Consider the following 19881-nt stretch of genomic DNA (forward strand, 5'->3'; position numbering starts at 1 on the left):
ATTCATGGTCAACTCTCACCCTACTGATAGCACTGTTGTACATGGCTTGTACAGCTCTAACAAGCCACTTCTCTACTCCTAACTTCCTTAGAGAACACCAGATAACAGAGCAAGGAACTATGTCAAAAGCTTTTTCTAGGTTGACAAAAGTCACATACAATGGCTTACTTTTGGCCATATAATTCTCTTGAAGTTGTCTCACTAGGAAGATGGCATCTGTGGGACGAAGTTAAAATAATAGACAGAGAACACCACTGGAAAATATGAAAACTAAAAGCAGCAGCACATATGCTAGGACATGACAACCTCCTAAGCAGACCGAATGCAGATATGAACAGCATATGGGAACCGGTATTAGGGAAGGATAGGAAAATATTAGATTTATAAGCCCTAAAATTCACTCCATAATTGCCCACAGGCATGTGGCGTAGTGGTTAAGAGCGCAGGCTACTAACCCCAAGATTCCAAGTTCGATTCCAGACCTGAATAATAATAATAATAATAATCGAAAAATACCTGCTCCAGCATGGCCATAGTCACATGACTGAAACAAGTAAAACAATTAAAAACTAAGCTGTTATAATCCCGAGCAACACCAGGTATCTCAGCTAGTTTTGTTAATATACAGGAATGCATATTAGCATCTTTTCTTGCAGTTAACCTTTGAACAAAATTTGGACATTTGAATAAATCTGGGGTTAATTCAGTTAATTTGAATTTTTTACACTCTCTGTTAATGACCCCAGCATAAGAGATAAAATCTTCATTTTCTTTTTTAACTAAATTTAAACTGTGCCAATGAGTATTGAACAGGGAACTTCTCTTACTGAAAATTCTCGATAATCAATTGTTTCATCAAAACAAGTCTCACCTGTTTCTTTGGCAGAATATAATTACAGCATTTTTCATGTTCAGTGGGAGATAACTTCCTTATAAGTAGTTCCACCTTCTTCTTGTCATTCCAATTTTTACATTCTTCTTTGAAAATTTCTTCATATCTCCTAAAATATGCAGAAAAAGTAGTACCTTCTTCCAGGTTATAAATAAATTCTCCAATTGAGTTAGCTACGCCGTCTGATGAGAACACACCTGAAGTATTTTCAGACTTCTTCAACATTACTTCCAGTAACTGTTGGCATTGTGGTTGTTGTTGTAACTGCTACTGTTGTTGCTGTTGCAACTGCACCACGCAAGCCAATAAGTTACTTTATCTGTGGACGCATCAGATTCTGCAATTGGCGCTGTCTTGCAGCACACCGTAGATGGTGAAACTAAACCTTTGGCTTTCTTTTCTTGCCAGCTGCAGCCTGCTGAACGCAGATATAGTACTTTTGATCGTGAGTTACTAGTGATCTGTCAGTTCGGCATTTTCAGCATCAGCTTGAGGGACGAGAGTTTGTGACTTATACTGATTACAAGCCCCTTACGTTTGCACTATCTTCTAAAACGGATAAACTCTCCCCTCGTACTTTCCGTCACCTGGATTATATTTCTCAGTTTACAAGTGACATTCGACATGTGCCAGGGAAAGAGGACGTTCCAGCTGATGCTCTCTCTAGGCTCCCTGTCAATTCCATTTCCTCTCCTGCAGCAATTGACTTAACTGCTATTTCGCAGGATCAACCACCTTTAGCGGAGTTGAATTTAACTTCGCCCAAGTTTATCAATTGTAAGTTTGCTTACCGTCTGCTCCCTTCAGCAGAAGGCTCTATTCTTTGTGACGTCTCCACTGGTTCTCCTAGGCAGTTAGTACCTGAGAAACATCAACGTTCTGTTTTTGATGCTCTTCATTCATTGTCACATCCGGGTATCTCTGCCACAGTAAAGCTTGTTACTGCTCAGTTCTTCTGGCCCAATATGTCTTTGGCATCATTACCCAGACACATGTTTTTGTTCGTGATGATTCTGTCAAAGGACCTCTTGTTTCTCCTTATAAAGGACCTTTTCATGTGATTTCCCACACGCCGAAAGTGTTCAAACTTGACATTAATGGTCGTTCGGTGACCGTTTCTGTAGATCGTCTTAAAAGGGCATATTTTGAATTGTCAACATCTTTTGATGACACCGCTGCTACAACCATCGTTGAACCTTCATATGCACTTTTGACAACACCACCATTTACACATGCACCTTTGACAACACCACCATTTACACATGCACCTTTATCAACACCAACATCGGCAACATCACTTTCATCGTCGCAGCCCGCCTCAAACAAACCTATGTTTCGAGGTCAGGCAGAACTGTTCACTGGCCAAAGAAACTTTCAAAGACTATTTATATTTGACATTCTCAATTGTGTTCCCAGTGACAGTTACGAGACTTATTGAACTTTGTTCATTTGAGTATTTTTTTTTCCTTTTGGTGCATTCTTATTTATATTGTAAATTTTGTTTTGATTTGTCATATTGTGTGCCATTTTGGTGATTTGGTAACCACCTTATTTTCTGAAGCCACTACAAGGAATTTTGTTTCGTGCTTTTGCACTCGAGGGGGAGCCTTTGTAGTGACGTCATTTTCCAGTGTGCGCACACGCAACGTCATTCTTCAGTGTGCATGTGCGGAACGTCATTCTTCAGTGTGCGTGTGCAGGGCTGGAACCTTCTGGAAAAGCCTAAGGAAGTTCCCTCTTGCACATGCGCAAGAGACTGGGGAAGAAAATTCTATCGCGTTCCTTGTTAGCGTCGTTGACTTGAGACATGGCTATTGAAGAGAAAGGACATGTTAAACGTGTGATCAGCCTATTCTCCTGTCCCAGACGCTTAGGATTTGACCTGCTCTGTTGCTGCTGAATTTGTTGTAAGAATCTTACAAATGTTAAAGTTCAGCCTTGCTATATCGAACCAAGTGGATACCAATATACCAACGTACTTCTTTTGTAAATAAGAAAATAAAGAGTTATATATATTTTTAAGGTTGCGTTCTTGTTCCTGACTGGTAGTTTCTGGAAATTAAAGAAAGGAAATTGGTTGCACCCAAACAGTGTAAAGAATTAACCAGTTCCATTACAGTGGTGACCCTGAGTTCTGGTCATAGACCATAGAACACTTAACTAAGATCTAGTTTCTACCGAGTCTGAACCAATTAGTCAACCAAAATCTCCGCCACAGTCATCATCCTCTTTGCTTCAATTTTATCGTCGTTTTGTCATAGACACAGAGCGTAGCCAAACATATTATGAAGACGCTATTGTAAACCAACGACAGACATAACGTCACAACCAACATTGTCTCCATCTACAAAAATTCAAGTGTACACAAGATACAGATTCTACTCATGCTGTAGTGTGAAAATCTCACCACGGAAGAACAGTTGCAGTATATATATCTGGAAGAATAGCTATATCAAGAGAAAAATATGCACAACAAGTGACTCAACTAATCTCAGCTCCGAGACACTAATCTTGTATAGAACTCATTATCGTGTACTACATGAACTGGTAAAATAACTCTAACTTCATTTAAACACAAAATGTTGAGATTTCTCTCATGCTCTGTTGTATTTGCATAAACATTATTTCTGTACATCTGATGCACATAAAAAAAAAAAAAATTTTGTTTCAGACGCGATGAAGGTTGGTAAAGATTAAAAAAAAGAATTTTTTTTCTCTGTGCATACAGCACAAAAAGAAAAAGAAAAAACACATTTTTTTTTGGTAAAATTTACACGTAAAAAAAATTTATTGGTTCAATTGCTGGTCTTGTTTAATTTCTATTTCTTTCTGTTCTTTTTTCCATTTGCGTCAGTTCAACTTTTCGTTGTCATTTCCCTTTCCTTTGACAGAGTCATCTATTTAAATTTAAAAAGAACAACATGTCTTTGGCATCATTACCCATTTTCACAGGTGATGCCACACTTTGGTTTGCACAACTAAAGGCATATTTTTGTGCACATAGTATTTCTTCTGAGCAGCAGTTGCAAATTCTTTATAGTTGTATACCTCTTCAACTTGCAACTACTGCCAGAGATCTTATTACGGATCCTTCTCCAGATGCCACTTATGCGTCTGTTAAATTAGAAGTGGAGAAAAGAAATACTAGAAGAGAGGAAAGTCGCTTCAATGAATTGATGGTGGATGAAGAGTTGGGAGATAGGACTCCTTCTGAATTTTTGAGATGTTTAAGAGAGTTGAGCAATAAAGCTGCAGACGCTCCTCTGCTTTGTAAAATTTTTTTTTCAAGGTTGCCCGCCTACATACAAACTGTTTTGGCAACTGCTTTAGAGTCCAATACTGTGGACCAAATAGCGACCATGGCAGACAAAATGGTTGAATTTGCCGTGCAACCAACTTCACGTGCTGCTTGTGTCTGCTCGGAAACTTCTGCAAACTCAATTGATGGACTTTCTAAACAAATAGAAAGTCTCACCAAAAGGATGGACGCGATGGCAAGCAATGGCAAGCGATTTTCAAGATCGTGTAGTCGTGGCTGTTCATCATCTCCTTCCACACAGTCAAAGTTCGGACTGTGTTGGTATCACTCCAAATTTGGAGAGAAAGCACATAAGTGCATACAGCCATGCACCTATAAAAGATTTAAACTAGCTTTGGAGGAGTTGAGCACATCAACTTCCTCCACATTGTTTTCTAGTTATCGTGCATTTTTCGTTAAGGATCTAGTGTCGAAGAAATACTTCATGGTGGACACTGGTTCTTGTTGCAGCATTTGGCCTCTGCGTCTCACAACCGACAGGCCAAAACGATCTAATGTTACCTTGCACGCTATTGACTCGTCACCAATAGCCACATTCGGTCAGATCTCTTTACGCCTCGACATAAATCTTCGTCGAGATTTTCAGTGGGTTTTTGTCATTGCTGACATTCCGCATCCTATTTTAGGTGCGGATTTTCTAAATAACTATGATCTATTGGTAGATGTCAGACGTCGGAGGTTAGTCGACAGTTCGACTACACTCTCCACGCCGACCAGAGAATCTACCGATTCAGCTCTTAGCCTGACATTTTTTGTTGCTACTTCTGGAGATGGTTTTCATTCTCTTTTGGCTTCTTTTCCAGAGCTACTTGATATTACTTTTAAAATGCACTCGACACTCCATTACATTACAACTACTGGGTCGCCTGTTTTTTCGCGCCCACGGCGTCTTGCACCTGACCATCTTAAAACAGCTAGGGCTGAGTTTGAGCATATGCTCCAGCTTGGTCTGATACGCCCATCCACCAGTCTATGGGCATCATCCCTTCATTTACTTCGGAAAGGGGATACAGATTTTCGCCCGGTGGGAGATTATCGGCGTCTAAATTCTGTGACGATTCCTGACAGATATCCAATTAGGAATCTTAATGACTTTTCAGCGAATCTTCATGGCTGTACCATTTTTTCTAAGGTTGACCTCATACATGCTTATTATCAAATACCGGTCAACCCAGACGATGTTCCTAAAACGGCAATTACCACTCCTTTTGGTTGTTTCGAATTTCTATAAATGAGTTTTTGGTTTGCGGAACGCCACTAGTACGTTCCAACGTTTTATAGATGAAGTTGTTCGTGGACTTGATTTTGTTTTTGCGTATGTCGATGATATCCTCATCGCAAGTGATACGCATGAAAATCATCTCCAGCACTTGTCTCAGCTTTTTCAGCGTCTTCACGACTATGGTGTTCGCATTAATCCAGACAAGTGTGTTTTTGGGCAATCATCTCTTGAATTTCTCGGTCATTGTATTGATTCGAGTGGAATCAAACCTCTCTCGTCTAAAGTTGATGCAATTCAGCGCATCGCACCACCATACCTTGCAAAAAGTGTAGAAAATTCACTGTTACTGTGGAGGTTAGTGTTCTACATTTACACATTTCTGGCCATTTTGTAAAGGTATCTACCACTATTAAATAATACGATCCATTTAATGATCCTGCACAAATTATGTGTAATCTGGTCCATGGAATATCAGTTTTAGGCTAAGGTTGAAATTTTATAGGTGGTGATTTTGCTGCAAGAGCACAACTTAGCAGCAGGATTTTACTAACTTCTCAGTGTCTAGGTCCATTTTCAGCCAGTAAACATAACTCCTCATAAGTGACTTCATCCTAGAAATTCCTGGATGTCCAGTATGGAATTCCTTTAACATTCGATTTTGTAGTGAGAGAGGCATTACAAACATCTGTGCGTACACAAGCACATTATCACATATCAAATATAAGTTCAAAACTGTGTTACATCCAGCAACATGTATTTTTATAGTTGTCTTCTGATCTCGCTATTTTTTTCATTTTCATGATAAACTCATCTGTCTCTGCCTTAATTTTTATTTCCTCTAAAGTCACAAGCAATTTATACACAAAGTTGCACAATATACTTTTTATTTCATTTTTGCCTCTTAGTACTGCTATCACTGTGAGTTATAGTGGTTCACTGTATTTTGGTATTAACTTCAACAAGCCATCTGCACGTCATGATTTTTTAGATGGCAAATATTCCACCTTGAAATTATAATTCAGTAGGATCGTTCCCAGCACTGCAATCTGTTGGCTGTATGTGTGAGAATACCTTTTTTTGATCCATAAATCAACAATAATAGGCAATGATGTGTCTGCAAACGGAACCTTCTTCCATGTATGAATTTATGGAATTTCTTTACTGGAAATATAATGGCTAGTGCTTCCTTCTCTATTTGACTAACTTTTCTAAGCCAGCAGTAATGAAGATGAAGCATGAGCTACATTTTTCACACTACCATCTTTATATTTGTGAAAATCACAGCTCCAATACCACTTTCGCTAGCATATGCTGCCACTACTATTTCTAAATTCAGGTCAAAATGTGATAATGACAATTCCGATGTTAAGACGTTTTTTAATTTCTTCAAAAACTTTTTGGCATATGTCTGACATGCTCTTAAATCATGCATATTTGGTATGCATACCTGGTAGTAATTTGCAAGCCCCAAAAATGCTTGTAACATTGTAATGTTTGTTGGGGAAGGCATATTTTTTATTGCACTCGTCCTCGATGGGTCTGGTCTACATCTATTTTCATCGATAATCTGTCCTAGATATTTCATTCTTGGCATAAAAAATTCACACTTTTCCTTGCTGAGCTTAAAACCATAATCTTTTCTTCTCTCGAAGACCTTTTTAACTTGCTCGGCATGCTGACCACAAGATTCACTTTTTATATGTCATCAAGGTAAGCTATTGTGAAATCCGAACCTGTGAGCATAGTGTCCATAACTTGTTAGAAAATAACTGGTGCTACCTTTATACCAAAAGGAAGTTGATTAAATTTGTACAGTCCTTTATGGGTATTTATCATTAGTAATTTTGAACATTGCTCATCAACTTCTACCTGTAGCTATACTTCAGATAGGTCCAACTTTTAAAACAATTTACCTCCATTCAAATTCACGAAAATTTCTTCCAGACTTGGCAACGGGTAATTATATGGCATCAAACATTCATTTAACCCTGTTGAAAAATCAGCACATACACAGATTTTATTATTTTTTGTCTTGACATAAACTGTTGCGGATACCCATTCAGTGTAATATATTTTTTCAAGCCTGTCCAATTTTTAGTTCATTTGTTTTAATGCAGCAAAAGCTATATTCCTGTGATTTAAATACTAGTATAGAATTTTATTTTACTTGAAACTTCGCCTTTGTTTTGGTGCAAAGACTTAATTCATCAGAAAAAACTTCACAAAAAATCTTTTTTTAATTCTTCCAATGCCTTATTTGCACTGGTGGAAAAAGACATTCACATTTTTACAAAACAAATTTATGGGGCGGTCCCATAAATTAAATAATGCTATCCAGTCTGTTCCAAATATATCTGTCATATTATTCAGCACAAAACTTTGGCTTTTAAAGTTTTTTCACAAAATGTAACATCATTTATTTTGCCCTTAAAATGCAATTTTTTCCTGAAACACCATGTGCAATTTTCAAAGTTTCTTTCAACCTAGAGTTTCTGATTTTACTTCATGTATCTGTGTTAATTATCCTAATATCACTGTCTATATCCAATTGTAACTTGATATTCACATTATTCATTTTTACAAGCACAAATTTTCTTTTCTGAGCCTCACTTTGATTTTTTGTTGACAATATTCTGCAAGAAAGAGGCCTGGAAATGCCATTATGAAAGACTGCTGAACATGGAGAATAAATAGGAAGAGGAGAGTCAACCAAATGTTGACCCAACAGAGGGACCAGCTACTCAAATCGATAGGATATGAAGACAGGGAAAGCTTCCAGTCCATCAGGAATCACCACTGAGATGCTTAAAATATCTGACAGTGTGGGTTATGGTCTAGTCACCTGTATTGAAAATCAGGTGTTCCATGAAGGACCAGTGTCGCAGCACCATAGTCAACTGCTACAAAGGTAAAGGTGATGCCTTAGATAGAAATAATTACAGGGGTATCAAATTGTAGCATCAGGTGATGAAAGTTATGGAGAAAGTCATAGCCCAACTAATTAGGGAGAGAGTCTGCTTAGATGAGATGCAGTTTGGTTTCGTGCCAGGGAGAAGCACCTCTGATGCTATATTTCTGGTGAGATAGCTGCAGGAGAAATACCTAGCAAAAGATAAACCTCTGTACTTGGCCTTTGTTGTCTTGGAGAAAGCCTTTGACAGGGTCCTCCGATCCTTTATCTGGTGGTCAGTGCGGAAAATAGGGATAGACGAGTGGTTGGTTAGAACTGTACAAGCCATGTACAGGAATGCTGCCAGTAAGGTGAGGGTTGGCAGTAAGTACAGCAAAGAATTCAGGGTACAAGTAGAGGTTCACCAAAGATAGGTGCTCAGCCTCCTCTTGTTCATCATAGTATTCATGGCAATAACAGACGAATTTAAGAGAGGTTGCCCATGGGAGCTCCTCTATGTTGATGACATTGCTCTTATAGCTGAATCACTACCAGAATTAGAGAAAAAAATCTCAGGTATGGAAGCAAGGTCTAGAATCAAAAGGCCTTAGAGTTAATCTAGCAAAAACCAAAGTCTTAGTAAGTAGGAAGGGAGACAAATCACAAATACCTTCAGGTAGATGGCCCTGCTTGATCTGTAGAAAAGGCATAGGTAGAAACTCCATAAGATGCATCCAGTGTAATCAGGTGCAGCAATATCAGAGGAAGGTCAACAAGGGAACTAGCTATTGTATGTGGAAGATGCACAAGTACAATAAATGTTGAAAATGTGCAGAAAATAGACTCCCTCCACTGCCTGGTGGACAAAGCTAGAGGTATTAGATAGCTTCCGTTATCGCGGTAAACCAAGTTAGTAGTTAGTGTGGGGCTCTGAGAGTGTAGCTTTGAGAATAAGATGAGGCTGGACAAAGTCCAGAGAGCTCCTATCTCTGCTGGTAACAAAGGTCCTCTCTCACTCAGAGTGAAAGGAAGACTGTATGATGCCTGTGTGCAAAAACAGCTATGCTGCATGGCAGTAAAATATAGGCTGTGACAGCCGAGGACATGCATTGGCTTGAAAGAAATGGTTGAGGTAAACCCAGGAAGACATGGGATGAGGTAGTGAAGCATAACCTTCGAACTTTGAACCTCACAGAGGCAATGATTAGTGACTGAGGCCCTTGGCAATGTGCTCTGCTTAAGAGCTGGTGGCACATAAAAATCAACCTTTGAACATCATGCCTTTGGCAATATGCTGTGCCTGAGAAAACCGGTCAAGTGAAATCATAGTCATGGTTGATGTTGGTGTCACATAAGTAGCACCCATGCCAGTGGCACATAAAGAGTACTGTTGGAACATTGGGCCTCACAGAGGAAAAGTGACTGAGTTCCTTTCAAGCATTGGGCCTCATGGAGGCAAAGTGGCCATGTTCCTTTCAAATGTTAGGCCTCATAGAAGTAAAATGGCTGAGTTCCTTTCGAGTGTTGAGCCTAACAGAGGCAAAGTGGCCAAGTTCCTTTTGAGCATTGGGCCTCATGGAAGCAAAGTGGGTGAGTTTCTTTTGAGTGTTGGGCCTCACAGAGGCAATGACTGACACCTCTGGCATTATGTCGTGCTTGAGAAGAAGATTCATCAAGCCAAGCAAAATTGCACTCATGGCAGATAGCAATGTCATGCTGGTGGCTTGTAAAAGCACCCAATTCACTCTCAGAGTGGTTGGTGTTAGGAAGGGCATCCAGCCATAGAAAACCATGCCAAATCAGACTGGAGTCTGGTGCAGCCTTCCAGCTTGCTAGCCCTGGTCAAATCATCCAACCCATGCCAGCCTGGACAATGAATGTTAAATGATGACGATGATGATGAAGAAGAATACTTTCTTGCCAGAATTTTTTTCATTTCGCTCTACAATGTGAGATTATATGTCCGATTTTTGCACACTCAAAGCATTTCAGATTTTTAAAAACACAGTTACATTTAAAATGTAAGCCTCCACACCTACAGCATGGATTGGGTCTTCATATTTGTTTTCCTTTTTTCTTATCCGTTACAGGTCAACATGCATGCATATGAGACCAATCTTTTTCTTCAACTTCATCCGTGCTATGTCTTAAATTTACAATCATCTGGCATTCCTCTGTTAATTTTTGGTTCGGTTCTAATTTTGTTAATATACAGGAATGTATATATGCTTTCTGTTAGCCCTTGAACAAAAATCAGACACTGGAACACGTCAAGGATTAATTCATTTAATTTGAATTTTTTACATTGTTTACAATCCCAGCAGAGGTGACAAAATCTTTATCATCTTTTTTCACCAAATTTAAACTCTGCCAGCAAGTACTGAACAGGGAACTTCTTTCACTTGTAGCAAGTCATAAAAAGTGGCAATATGACGTAATGGTCGTTTGCCCAAACAAGCATAATTGTTGGTAATTCCATTGGTTAAAATTACTGCCCATATTTGAATTCTAAACTTTCATCAAAGAGAATTCTTTCACGAAATACAGTTCTTCGAATTCAGGTATGAGCAGTTATAAAAACCCTGATTTTGGGGAAATTAATCAGTGATCGTTGGATGTTACTAAACTCCACGACACTCACTCATTGAAATATTGGCTATTTTTTATGCCATTTCTATGATAAAAATCCAACAAGACTTATTTGAATTGTTGTGAACTCTAGTAGTTAGAATGAAGGATTAGCTAGTGTGAACTTTAAATCATAATTCTCTACGACAAAATGACTTTAATTTCCAATTGTACTATAAATACTAAATGTACAAAAATAAACTAATGTGGTAATTATTTTCTCTTTCTTCGTGTTCTTCAACTTGTTAATGAAATTTATTTCTGCAATTATGAAACTGTGTATTTTTTATAGCAGTTAAAAGAACACGAATTTATTTATATTCAACATACATGCATGCATAAAATGTCTGTTAGCATTTCAAAGTATATAATTCTCACTATGGCATTTATGTAGCTGGAGTCAGGATTTATATATAATGATAACACTAATAAGTAAGTTATAAGTGACGTGTTTATCAATATATATTCCTACTTCAAAAGTAAAATATATTTATTATCTAATTCCAAATAGGAAACATATAAAAATAGTGTTACACAAACAGTAACCAAACCAGCTATAAAACACTGAAAATTTTTGATAAAATGTTGTTTCACCGAAACAAATCTCACCTGGTTTCTTCAGCAGAATATAATTACAGTATTTTTCATGTTTGGCAGGGGATAACTTTCTTAAAAGTAGTCACACTTTTTTCTCATCAGTCCAACTGCTACATTCTTCTTTGAAGATTTCTTCGCATTTTTGAAAATATGCAGAGAAAGTTATACCTTCTTCTGGATTATAAACAAACTCTCCAATCAAGTTCACCATGGCGTCCAGTATGAACAACCCTGAAGTACTTTCAGATTTCTTCAACATGTTGCTGTTACAACTGCACCATACAAGCTAATAAATACTCCATGTTAACGATTTTTTTCTTTGGTTTCATACCAAAAAATTCACCTGTTCAAAGCAAACTTTGAATATCTCATTGCCACTTTTATATCCTTTATTGCAGATATATGATTTTAACAAAGTGGGGGTAAAGCAATGTATTCACAGACATAAATTCCAACTACCAATACACAAGACTCCAATGCCTTCTTCCTTGCCTCAACAAGACACATTACTCTTATAAGTGTTTGATGAGTCCACCTTTTAATCACACAGGGGTGTTAATGCTTATCACCACAACAGGGGGGGGGGGTATTAATTTACTGGGAAACGGGTAAGAGTTGATAAGAAAAGCATCCAGTAACAAAAAATCTGCCCACACAAATTCCATCCAACTCATGCAAGCACACACAAATGGGTGTTAAAATTATGATGACGATGATGCTTACATGGTAGTGATTGTAGTAAATGTGCTGATTCATAAAATAAATTTTAATCTGGCAAAAATCCTATATTTGAACCAGAACAGATACCTGAACAGTTGTGCGATTCTGTCTCCTTTGTTAGGCTATGAAAACTAACGTCGAATTGTTAAACATTTGTTTTTTTCATATTAGCATTGACTGTGTGCAAATTCATATCTCAGTTCTGAATTTTTTGAAATGGTCTTACAACAGATTTCATGTGTCTATTCAGTTATACAAAAAAAGAATTGTTTTTCCCAGATTAATTGAAGAAAGTTTGCACTGAGCATTTACAAGTCATTCAATAGCTGAAAATATAGAATTAGAAGGGAGAATTTGACTAACACTGTAGGAAACAAAATTCTTGAACTGCTGCTAAAAACCTTTGATTTCAAGAAATCTGGACAGATAACTGTCTGCTGGCAACATTAAACAGATCTGCTGGCAACATTAAAGCATTTAAAACTGTCATCTTCTCATTTAGATGAGAATGGCTCAATAGAAGAGAATCAAACTAATAAAAAAATTAAGAAACTGGGCAGTTTAAAATGATGAGATATTTCATTATATATAAATTCATTAGAATAGATAGATACATCTGCAGTTCCATTTTGAACCAAATGACCTATGAAATTTATTACTTAAACAAAAAAATAGTTTTTGTTATTATTTAAACTGTATGACCTAATCCATATTAACAGTGCAAACTAACGTAGGTTTTTTTTTTTTATTTGCAAGATAAAGTAATCCTATCAATACTACAGCCAAATCTGCTGGAAGTCAAATAGACACAATCTTTCACAATGCTAAAAGAATTTGTTTCTCTACTACCAGAACAACTATTTAAATACAAAAATTCTTTTGCAATTGCTCACACAGATTTACAGAAATCTTAAAACAAAGGACATTTTAAAATATGAATTTAAAAAATCTTTTAATTACAGTGAAAATTCTGATCTAAAGAAGAAAATGTAACACAGCTAGAAATGCTCTTAACTCACGATAAAATGTCTCCATCAATATGCAATCTTTCACTCTGTACACGTCGTGGAGGTAAGATGGGGGCATTCCTTGGTGGTGGATGACACCGGAGATTTTCGAAGATAACTTCTTCCATTTTACAACTTGGCAGTACCTCCTACTTCCTGCAAAAAAGAAGCATGCTTTATGAAAGAAAAACAACTTAAAAACTATCTGATATATTAGAAATGAGATAAATAGAGGTATATAGATTGAAAATTAGGCTAAGGATTATTTGCCCGTGGGTTTGATTCCCAAAACCATGGGAAAAAGAACCATGTATCACTTCATTGGGCAGGGAATTTCACATTGCCTCAAGTCACTCAAGTGAAAAGGGTGAATAGGTGTTTACAACTGCAAGAACTGCAACAAGAACATAAATTCCGTAAAGAGAAAAATCACCTATACACAATTGCTGAAAGACCAAGGAAAACATAGGAAATATTAGCCTAATTAGTTGGAAGACTCAAGACACATATATGTGTGTATATATAAAATGACAAAAAGAATGGAGTGAGCAAGTCATTTCACTACTTCGATTTACATATTGTTTTATCTTAATTCAATGCACTCTATCTTACAATACAATGTAATAATACATGCAACTATTAATCACATTCCAGGTGTCATTCAGAATTGTGTATAAAATAATATACTGAACTAACTTAAAGAACATTGAATATACACACATTTCGAGTTGGATGTATTCATATGATCATGTTTACATAATACAAACAAATCAGTGAGGAAACTTAAATTGGTCAAAGGAAAAACTCTTTTTAGTTCAGCTGTGATAATTAATCATCAGTTGGTTATCAATTCTGATATTCGCAACAAGATTTTATAGCTGTTTGTCTCATTAAATAAATGTTTCATGTTTTTACGACCCTATAAAGGGTATTTTGTTGAATAAGTTAGTAGACAAATATCTGGACATTAGGCTTAGATTTTATCTGTTTAGATGTATCATCAGCCATCACTACAGTGATTAACCATTCACTCACATACACACAGTGATACATATTCACAGATATGGGCATTAGCATACTTGTTCTGTCTTTCATAATCTTTATATATAAAACTGAAGTTGTGTGTGTGAGAGTCTGTCTACTCCAATTTAGATTCCTAAGTACTCCCACATTTTGCGGTGCAGTTTAACCAAAAGCGGGTATCTTATAGTCGTGATTCATATCGAGCCCTTCTGGGTATTAGCGCGCGTCTACGATGAGTCTATGATTTTTAAAAAACTTTACCATCATTTTTTCGTTTTTTTAATGCATTTTTTACTCGGTTTTATATAAGAGAAGTAACTCTCTAAAATGCTTATATAGTTATCTCCCTTACAAACCCGAGCAACGCCGGGCGATACTGCTAGTTAAAGATAATTCATTTCAAAGAAAAATAATACATAATTTATATACACACATATTTAAAGGAATAATTTGTGTATATACACACAGATTTATGCTTTCACATGCATTTTCACTGACCTGTTCATATTTTCTAGTTCGTTAATTACGCAAGACTTAATAAATATGCAAAGAAGAGTTCAATTAATATGGCATTCAGTAGGAAGAAGTTTTCTTGATCCTTAAATGTTGAGTTCATTTATGTCTGGATATTTTGCATAGGTAAATATTTCTAAAAGGGTTTCAGATCATAATCTCCACAGATCACGAAAAATTTCTGAGGTTATACTATATGTATAGATGCTATAATTCAAAACAAAATATAAAAACATTAACAACTCATTATTTACATTTGACAGATATTCGTCTTCATCTTGTTTGTTGTTAACACGTTTCAGCTGATATACACTCCAGCCTTCATCAAGTGTCTTGGGGAAATTTTCCTAAGGTATTTTTCAATGTTATTATTATTATTATTATTATTATTCAGGTCACTGCCTGGTATCAAACTCAGAATTTTGGGTTAGTAGCCCGCGCTCTTAACCACTACACCATATACCCATAGTGGTTAAGAGCATAGGCTACTAACCCCAATATTCCGAGTTTGATTCCAGGCAGTGACCTGAATAATAATCATCATCATCATCATCATCATTTAACGTCCGCTTTCCATGCTAGCATGGATTGGACGATTTGACTGAGGTCTGGCGAACCAGACTCCTATCTGATTTGGCAGAGTTTCTACAGCTGGATGCCCTTCCTAACACCAACCACTCCGAGGGTGTAGTGGGCGCTTTTACGTGCCACCGGCACGAGCGCCAGTTTGGTGGTACTGGCAACGGCCACGCTCAAATAGTGCTTTTTATTTGCCACCTGCACAGGAGACAATCCAACAGCACTGGCAACGACCACGCACGAATGTGTTTTTTTCACGTGCCACCAGCACAAGTGCTAGAAAGGCAACGCAATAACGATCACGCTCGACTGGTGTGTTTAACATGCCATCGGCACAAAGGCCAGCTTGTTGCTCTAGCAACGATCTCACTCATATAGTACTCTTAGCACTCACTAGCATGGATGCCAGTCATCAAATTTGATTTCGATTTCACGTGCCTCAACAGGTCTTCGCAAGCAGAGTTTAGTGTCCAATGAAGAAAAAGCACGCGTAAGTGGACTGGCTACACACCTAGCATAGGCCACAAGGTTATGGTCACACTTGCACTTGCTGAGTCTTCTCAAGCACAGCATATTTCCAAAGGTCTCGGTCAGTAGTCATTTCCTTCGTGAGGCCTAAAGTTCGAAGGTTGTGCTTCACCACTTCATCTCAAGTCTTCCTGGGTCTACATCTTCCACAGGTTCCCTCAACCGCTAGGGTGTGGCACTTTTTCACACAGCTATCCACATCCATTCTTGCCACATGACCATACCAGCGCAGTAGTCTCTCTTGCACACCATATCTGATGCTTCTTAGGTCCAACTTTTCTCTCAAGGTACTTACACTCCATCGAGTATGCACACTGACATTACACATCCATTGGAGCATGCTGGCTTCATTCCTTGTGAGCTTACACATGTCCTCAGCAGTCACGGCCCATGTTTCACTGCCATGTAGTATGGCTGTTCGTACCTTTTACTCTGAGCAAGAGCCCTTTTGTCACCAGCAGAGGTAGGAGCTCCCTGAACTTAGCCCAGACTATTCTTACTCTAGCAGCTACACTTTCAGCGCACCCAACCCCGCTACTGACTTGGTCACCTAGGTAATGGAAGCTATCAACTACTTCTAGTTTTTCTCCCTGGAATTTGGCGGAAGTTGTTCTCTGCACATTTTCAGTGTTATTTATAGCTCCCGAACATCTACCACATACAAAAGCTATCCTCCCAGTTAGCCTTCCTTTGATATTGCTGTACCTCTTATGTATCCATAGCTTACACTGGGTGCATCTTATAGAGTTTCTACCTATGCCTCTACTACAGATTGAGCAGAGCCATCTACCTGAAGGGATTTGTGGTTTGCCTGCCTTCCTACTTATTAGGATTTTGGTTTTAGCATGGCTGCTGTCAAATGATTGTGATGTCACAGGAGAGAAATGTGTTCGAATAGATGATGGTTCACTAGCTTTTAGTGATTCTGAAAAGAAAAAGGCTTGGAGAAGCCATTATGAAAGACTGCTGAATGTGGAGAATGAATTGGAGAAGGAGAGCCTGTCAAATGTTGACCCAGTAGGGGGACCAGCTATCCCAACAGACAGCTCCCTAGTAGTTAAAGCAATTAAGGGTATGAAGCCAGGAAAAGCCCCTGGCCCATCAGGAATCACTGGTGGTGAGGGCTATGGCCTAGTCACCCACATTGTAAACCAGGTAGTACATAACGGAGTCATACCCAATGACTGGCGTAACAGCACCATACTCAATTGCCATATGGGTAAAGGTGATGCTCTAGATAGGAATAACTACAAGGGTATTAAACTGCTGGATCAGGTGATGAAGGTCACAGAGAGGGTCATAGTCCATCTCATTAGGGAGAGAGTCTGCTTAGATGAGATGCAGTTTGGTTTTGTGCTGGGTAGAAGCACCACTGATGCCATATTCCAGGTTCAATAACTGCAGGAGAAATACCTTGCTTAAGATAAAACCCTATACTTAGCTTTTGTGGACTTGGAGAAAGCCTTTGATGTGGAAACTGGGAATTGACAAATGGTTAATAAGGGCTCTACAGGCCCTGTACAGGGAGGACATTAGTAAGGTTAGGATTGGCAACGAGTATAGTGAAGAAATCCGGGTAGAAGTAGGGATCTACCAAGTATCAGCCCTCAGTTCCCTTTTATGTATCATAGTCCTCCAGGCAATAACAGAGGAATTCAAGACAAGTGCCCCTAGGGCCTCCTCTATACTGATGACCTGGCCCTCATAGCAGAATCACTACTGAAACTAGAGACAAAAATTCGGATGTGGAAGCAAGGTTTAAAATCTAAAGGCCTTAGAGTCAATGTAGCAAAGACCAAAGTTCTAGTAATTAGGAAAGCGTACACATCACACACCCTCAGGTAGGTGGCCCTGCTCGATCTGTAGAAAAGGTGTAGATAGAAACTCCATAAGATGTAGCTTTCGTGTGCAGCAGATGCACAGGGGCAATAAACACCACAGATGCTCAGAAAACAGATTCCATCACACTCCAGGGGGAGAAACTATAAGTAGTTGATAGCTTCCGCTACCTAGATGACTAAGTTAGTAGTAGGGGTGGATGCTCAGAGAGTGTTACCACTAGAATCAGAATAGCCTGAGCAAAGTTTAGAAAGCTTCTACACCTACTGGTAACAAAGGGCCTCTCACTCAGTGTAAAAGATAGATTGTATGATGCATGTGTGCGAACTGCTACATTTCACGGCAGTGAAACAGAGGCCGTGACTGTGGAGGACATGAATAGGCTTGAAAGAAATCAAGCTAGCATGATCCGCTGGATGTGTAACATCAGTGTGCACACACAACAGAGTGTAAGTGCCCTGTGAGAAATGCTGGATATAAGAAGCATCAGACGTGGCATGCAAGTGAGATGTTTGCGCTGGTATGGTCATGTACTACGGATGGATGAGGAGAGCTGTGTGAAGAAGTGCCACTCCCAAACAGTTGAAGGAATCTGGGGTAGAGGTAGAACCAGGAAGAGATGGGATGAGGTGAAGCTTGACCTTCCAATGTTGGGCCTCACAGAAGCAATGAAGAAAGACCAAGACATCTGGAGATATGCTGTGACTGCGAAGACCCAACAAATAAAGTGAGCTCATGGCTGTATCCTACACCAATTACGGATAACCAGCCCCATCCCATTCAAAAGTACCTTGGATCATAGGGTGACCTACTGTTCTTGAGGAGACCTATTGAGTCAAGTACATCAACATCAAAATGAAAATCAAATGGAAATTGCAGTTGTGTTAACTGTGCCAGTGGCATGTAAAAAGCCTCCTCTGGTCCCTGTACCGGTGGCACATAAAAAGTACCCACTACACTCATGGAGTGGTTGGCGTTAGGAAGTGCATCCAGCTGTAGAAACTCTGCCAGATCAGATTGGAGTCTTGTGCAGCCATCTAGTTCGCCAAACCTCAGTCAAATCGTCTAACCCATGCAAGCATGGAAAGCGGATGTTAAACGATGATGATGATAATATATATATATATATATATATACCAGAGTAAGTACATAAATGTGAAACAAGGTGTAAAAAAATAGTTCTCAAATACCAGAGGTAGATCAATATGCTTTATGAATAAAGCTGCAAAGACATCACAAAAGCTGTTACTCAGAGTTTCACGTTCCCGTTTGCCAGACAGTTTTAGTTGAGAATTTTGGTGTTCTCAACCAAACCTGTTTGACAAACAGGAAACTCTGAGCAACAGTTTACGTGATGTTTTGCAGCTTTATTAATAAGGTGTGTGTGTGTATATATATATATATATATATATATATATACACACACATACATCTATCTATATACATACATATAAATATATGCATATCTCTTATATAAAATCCGTTCTGTCTGTGTGTGTGTCTTCTCAGATCTTGGGCATCCTCCATCCGACTACACTCAAATTTATGGAAGACCAGCAGTCACCCATGCATACCGGCCTCTCCTCTCCACGCCACCAGTGTTATCCAAGGGAAAGGCAAAAGGGCTGATACAGCTTGACACCAGTGACCTCGGAATTCATTTCTACAGCTGAGTGAACTGGAGCAACGTGAAATAAAGTGTTTTGCTCAAGAACACAATACGCAGCCCGGTCTGGGAATCGAACTCACAACCTCACAATTGTAAGCTCAATGCTCTAACCACTGAGCCATGTGCCTTCACACACACACATATATATATGTATACATATATATATATATGTATACATACATATATATATATATATGTATACATACATATATATATATATATATATATATATATACCGGAGTAAACACACAAATGTGAAACAAGGTGGAAAAAAGAGTACTCAAATACCAGTGGTAGAGTAATATGCTTTATTTAAAGCAGCAGAAAATTCAACAAAATCTGTTACTCTGAGTTTCTCGTTGCCATTCATCAGACAGTTTTTGCTAGAATGGAACCGATATATCAATTCAATCTAGACTCTTACAAACTTGTATATATATATATACATATATATA

General features: G+C 38.3%; 1 protein-coding gene across 3 annotated transcripts in view; it reads right to left on the reverse strand.

Moving 5' to 3' along the window:
• Positions 1–19881, reverse strand: part of LOC115220388 (SPRY domain-containing protein 3) — a 123969-nt gene that overhangs the window by 62881 nt on the left and 41207 nt on the right. For all 3 annotated transcript variants that reach the window (XM_036510080.1, XM_029790507.2, XM_029790506.2), the window contains exon 2: positions 13288–13431. In XM_036510080.1, the coding sequence (XP_036365973.1) occupies positions 13288–13403 (116 nt within the window). In that variant the 5' untranslated portion in view covers positions 13404–13431. The remainder of the gene's footprint in view (positions 1–13287; positions 13432–19881) is intronic.

Source organism: Octopus sinensis, linkage group LG16 (genome assembly GCF_006345805.1).
Source record: "Octopus sinensis linkage group LG16, ASM634580v1, whole genome shotgun sequence".
In the NCBI taxonomy this organism is placed as follows: Eukaryota; Metazoa; Mollusca; class Cephalopoda; order Octopoda; family Octopodidae; genus Octopus; species Octopus sinensis.